This window comes from Neomonachus schauinslandi, chromosome 10 (assembly GCF_002201575.2).
Source record: "Neomonachus schauinslandi chromosome 10, ASM220157v2, whole genome shotgun sequence".
Classification (NCBI taxonomy): domain Eukaryota; kingdom Metazoa; phylum Chordata; class Mammalia; order Carnivora; family Phocidae; genus Neomonachus; species Neomonachus schauinslandi.
This window is the reverse complement of record NC_058412.1, coordinates 130,656,461-130,662,460: the sequence shown is the minus strand read 5'-3', so window position 1 is coordinate 130,662,460 and position 6,000 is coordinate 130,656,461. Positions and strand designations below refer to the sequence as shown.

The following is a 6,000-nucleotide window of genomic DNA, read 5'->3' as shown; positions in this document are numbered from 1 at the left end:
TCTATCTATCTATCTATCTATCTATCTATCTATCTATCTATCTATCTACCTACCTACCTATCCATCATCCATCCATCCATCCATCCATCTCTATAGCAATATCCAGAGTTGGTAAGCATATGGGGAAATGAATACCAAGACTGCATTAGTTAAAAAAATATTTTGAAATCGGTGGGGAGAAAATCAAGAGAATATTTCATGATGTGTGAAAATTACACAAAATTTGAATTTCAGTGTCCATGAATAAAGTTGCTTTGCAGCAAAGTCATGTCCACTGGATTATGTTTTTACCTATGGTTGCTTCTGCACAACAAGGGGCAGAGTTAAGTAGTTGCAACAGAGACCATCTTACTCCACAAAGCCTAAAGTATTTACTGGTTGGCCCTTTACAGAAAGTTTTGCTGATCTCTGCTCTAAAATCCCAGACCACTGCATGAACAAGTCATTTGGGAATAATCTGAGGCTGCTCTGGGACAGATCATATTTCTGGCATGTTTTTCCCCCCTCTTTAAATCCAACCACTCCACATGTTTAAATCATAAATTTTCAAACTACCCTAATCTTACCATGCCAACCCAGTTCCTTTTGGTTTTGCAGATTTCCTTCCAGATGTGAAGCTTTATGCATGTATTTGCAGCCACGATGCATGATTTGCATTATTTAACTGTTGTGCGTTAAGATTTCAATCCTAACTCTCTGTGCAAGTCACAGTCCCTAGCACAATGCAATGAACAGCGGAGGTATTCCCAGAGAGCTATACACTCATGTGTATTTGTGTTTGTGCTGTCTTTATATTCAATGTCCATGAAGGTTGATCAACCAGAGATGGGAGATACATGGCTCTGGGCAGGATGGAGTCTCTGGACAGGTTTCCCTTGGCCCACAAAGTATTACTGTTTTGTTGCTGGTTTTAACTAGAATTCATTTCCAACAGTTACAAACTACAAGATATTATATACAGACTCAAATCCTTGGCTTCTCTGGAAAAAATCAAGAGCCCAGTACATGGAGCTCACAGTCTCATCAACAGTCTTCCGGACTTGGGCTTTTGACATTTCACCCCTCACCCCTCTTCTCTCTGGCCCATTACAACTGAAATGATAATGTCTGGTACAGCTATAAATATATATCTGTAGGTAGATCATCTACATAGTTGTGTCCACAGATATCCATATGCATCCAAATTGATTCTGATGAACATACTCATGACAGTGGACTAATGATGATGTCCCTTCCCCAAATTCATATATTGAAATTTTAACCTCCAAGGTCATGGGGTTAGCAGGTGGGGCCTTTGGGAGGACATTATGTCATGAGGGCAGAACCCTGACAATTGGGATTAGTGCCCTCATGAAAGAGACCCCAGAGGGCTCCCTTGCCCCATCCATCAGTGAGACAGAAAAGGTAGCCATCTATGAACCAGGAAAGCAGTGCCACCAGACACTGAGTAGGCCAGCACCTTGATCTTGGACTTCCAAGCCTCCCAGTGAGAAATAAATAAATTTCTATTGTTGATAAGCCACTCAATTCTATGGTATTTGCTGTAAGAGCCCAAACTGATGAAGACACACATAAGTAATAATCGAGGCACAAGGTAGATAAACAGGGATGTCCAGTTACTGTGCTACCAGCTGGCTCTTGAGGCTTTGCAAGGATGTTATTAAATCCAAGTAATACACTGTTGAGTACAGGAGAAAGCCATCTGCTCAAATAATGCAGGCCATATTTTCAGCATAAAGATTCTAAGATTGCATTCTACAAGGGTATGCACTGGGTCATAAGGAAGACATTCCAGACGTACCATTGAATTTTTCACGCTTTGGAGCAAGCGATCGTGCTGCTCAGCTATTGCCAAGGCAGCAGAGTGGACCTTCTGGTAGATGGCCTCCCCATCTCGCGTTTGAAAGATAAACAGCCCTTCCCCAGTTTCACACATCCTGTGAAAACAAAAACAAAAAGCTTTTGAAAATCCAGCTCCAAGAACTTCCATGCACGGAGGACCTAGAATACTCCATGAAACCAGACCCCTTTATTTCACATGAGTTCAGGATTCTTGTCCACATTTACTAAACGAAGTTAACTAGAATCAAAATTTCCAATTAGTTGTTGTTAATATGGGCAGGAAACCATTCATTCTAGGCTAACACAGTGCTGATTTTTTTTTTTTTTTTTTTTTGGTCAAGAAGCAAAGGTTAATATAAAGCTGTTTCTTGATTCTTAGTATAATCCCAGTACTCTGGCTTCCCACTTTCAAAGGGGCACCTGAGCAAAACTGTGTTTTCATGACTGCCCATGAATCAGAAGCTCATCAGAGACTATGTCATCCAGCACAGAGGTGGAAGAAGGATTCTATGACTCCCAGATTCTGTTCTTTCCTCAGAGACAAAGGCTTTAAGGATTCTTTCATTTCCAAAATCAATCTGGATCCCTTTTTTTTTTTTTCCACTTTACCCACTGACTTTTACCTTGGACACTTTTCCAGCAACCAAAGTGGTCCCAAATGCCCCAACACTCTTTCCTCATGGCCTTATGTTAACAGAAGCCAGCAGATGGAAACCCAGAGCCCAGAGAAGGTAAAATAATGAGTTTTAGTTGGGTCTTTCCTACGTCCTTTGCGAAGATAAGGATTCAGACATAAGAACATGCTGGCCATTACAGATACACTTAACAGTGTTGAATTTCCCCAGAATTACTTTGTCTACATGAAAAGCCTGTCACTCCAAACCATGATTATGCAATTTAGTCAAGAATCTAGAAGACAATCAGGAGCTCAGAAAGCACTGGGAAATTTACTCATGCCTGCATATAACAAGTCTGTATCGGACAGAGTGAAATAAGAAGCAAATCTGGATTCCAGACTGCCTGGCTGGGTTATCCCCTTGCCAGCTTTGCGAGCTGGTACACATTAGCCTCTCTATACCTGCATTTCCATTTGTAAAATAAATAGGATAGTAACCATCACCTAAATGTCCTGAAAGTGTTAGACAGGATTTGTGAGTACACAAAGGAAACCTTCACGTCCATTATTCCACTGGTAGGTAAGCTCCATGTAGACGAGATTTGTTCCTGATTTATTCACAGTTCCTCAACCAGTGCCTATACCATGGCTTGCCCTATATCTGGCGCTCAATAAAGAACTGTAGAATGGCTTGTGAAATAGCAGGTGGTGGTAGGCAAAGGTATAACGAAGAACTTGACCCTGGCTTCCTTGAGGAAGTTTTATTTAAATTAAGGTTTCACAGAGCCACTCTGGGGAGGGCAGGGCTCTGGCAGAGAAAGCAGGAAGAACAGTCTGGCAAGGAACTGCACACAGAACGCCTAGAGGTGGGACAAAGTTGAGTGACCCAGCACACCAGGGAGACGGTGGCAGGAGGGACCGCCTATGCTCCTGGAGCTCCCGGGGCTTCATTCTGCAGAGTTGCCACCTGAGGGCAACAGTTCCCAGAGGCACGAATGCCCAACTTTGGAAACTGTTCCCTCTCTTTGCCAATGACATTTCACACCAACATCCTGTATGAGAAAAATACTAATGGGATTGCAATTATGAAAACCAAAATAAATGACCTCATGGCAGACAGTATTAAGAAGCGAACTTAAGAGATCAGAATCCAAGTCAGTTCTACATTGCCTCACGGTCAAGATGTATTTTGTGCGTGGGCATGTGTGTGCGTCCCTGTGTGTTTAGAATTTTTGGACACTGTGACAAGCAGGATGTATCTTATACTCAACATGTGTATTTATGGTAATCTTTTCTTCTCTCCACCCCTGCAAAGTGGTTATTAAGTCAATGTTACATTTCACATTTACGATTATGTAATATTTGAAAGAATACGGTGCTTGTCAGACAAACATAAGGCAAATCATAAGAACAGCAGCAAGGGATGTAAAGGTAAAGACCTGGGATGTTTCTTCCAGGAGTTTACAATTTACTTGGCTAAGTAAGATCTATATAAGTGAATTGGTTCGAGACTAACATCATGGTACAATGAGCCTTAGTGGTCAGAGAAGCAGCTGATAAGCAAAGTATAGTCGGGGAAAGGGGTGGATGTTGATGTTACATAGTAACAGAGAAAATCAGGAGCCAAAAACTTGAGAGAAATCAATCAGAAGCACCTCACGGAACAGACACAAAATTAGGAGCAAAGCATTGCAGAACGGTGACGTTGATTTGTCCGTGGAAGTGAGGTGAACAAATGGAGTGTGACCCTTTCCCCCCAGTGGCGACAGCGGGCCAGAGACACCATGGTAAGAAAAACAGACACACAGACATACAGAACGAAGTAAAGAGACTTAAGCACATGGGATCTGGTGGCTCCAGCTTGAAGAAAAATCTGGGAAAAGGTCTGTTAGGAGCTTGTAACTTAGAACAGGGGCTCTCTACACTGGCACATCGGCAATATTGTATGGCCAGATCACTCTTGGCTGTAGGAACGTCCTGTGTGTTGTAGGATGTTGAGCGGCATCTCTGGTGTCTACCCACTGGCTGCCAGTGGTATCCTCAAGTTGTGACAACCCAAATTCTCTCTGGACATTGATAAATGTCCCTGAGGTGGCAAAATGTCTCCAGCTGAGAAGCACTGAAATAGACCAAACACAAGGGGTCGAGGGAGCACCGAACTTACGGGTTAGTGGTAGAGAGGTTATACACATAAGGCAGCTTCTGGGTTCAGGGGAGCTGCTGCTTCGCCACAGACGGTATTCAGGTCGAAGCAGAGAGTACACCCCCGCCTGTGATCTGTGTGGTCTAGCCCATTCCAGTCACTGGTGCCACAGCCTAGTGGATCTCAGCTTGAGACAAGGTGGCAGGTGACCCTGCCAGTGTGTATGTCTGTGTGTGTGTGTGTGTGTGTGTGTGTGTTAGCTGGAGACCAGGCAATCTGGGCTGCCTGCTAATGGGATGACTGTCCTGTCCTTTCCTGAGACCAGTGGGGTGTGAAAGAGAAATCAGTGTAAGACCCTACATGATGCATCACTGTTCCACTCAGGCTGCCGAGCATGCGGCAGCTCTGCGGAATGTCAAGTCATTCTTGCACAACTCTCGGTCGTCAAATCTTTGTGCTGCCTATTTAATACTTTTAAAAATCAACTCAGGTTTCTCCTCCCTTAAACAAATGTATTGTCCATGAGCCACCAAATCAATAATCATAAGCCGGTATGCTCCGCCATACATTGAAGGCAGACGTGAAAATGAATGCAATGAAAACAAAACATGTTATTGAACTCTGTCTAGGTCCTCTCGTCAAAGATCTGAACGGGACATGCGCTCACTTGTTAGTAACACAGGCAAATTAGAAAAGGGTTAGAAGATGTGTTTTAGATGTGCTAGCACCCCACTGAAATGTTTTTTCTATAATTTAATCAAAAGGGTCAAAAAGGTAATTGGGAAGAAAAAGACTTCATTGCTGTGCGAGTCACATTCATTTAGTTATGCCTCTATCACTAAAATCACCCCACATTTGGGGAAATGTGGATGTGCTTCCTGGAGCCCTCCTCGAGGTGGGGTGGGAGAGAGGTAGGGAAGACAGAGTCTCCTCCAATTCCCTCATATGCTGGAATCATGGTCAAGTATCCTGACCTCTCCAAGTTTCCACGACCTCATATCCCAAATGTGAGTAATAAGATCACCCAAACCTCTGAGGGTACTGGGAAATTATATTTTATCTTTAGCAAAGGATCTTGTATCAAGGTAAGCACTGAACTGGGATTTGTTGTTGTTATTTTAACCCTTTAAAATGTCAAAGCCAATGAGGACGTGGTCCTCAGGGAAAACTTCAGGAGGGAGGCAAAACCGCATTTTTGCCTGGAAGGAAACGCGGGAGACCACATCCCGGAACAGTGTGGGAAGCGAGCAAAAGATGCCTGGTGGTGGAAGGTGTGTGGCTGGGGAAGAAAGTCTATGTTTGAGGCTCATGGGCTATGAAAACAGAATAATGCAAAGTTCTTCTTTGAGAATAGAAACACGAATTCAGCAATAGGATTCTCCCATTAAGAAAACCAGCA

At 43.2% G+C, this 6,000-nt stretch overlaps 1 protein-coding gene across 1 annotated transcript in view; it reads right to left on the bottom strand.

Moving 5' to 3' along the window:
• Nucleotides 1–6,000, bottom strand: part of DOK5 (docking protein 5) — a 152,286-nt gene that overhangs the window by 32,013 nt on the left and 114,273 nt on the right. Inside the window, exon 6 of the mRNA XM_021677816.2 lies at nt 1,802–1,937. Within this exon, the coding sequence (XP_021533491.1) occupies nt 1,802–1,937 (136 nt within the window). The remainder of the gene's footprint in view (nt 1–1,801; nt 1,938–6,000) is intronic.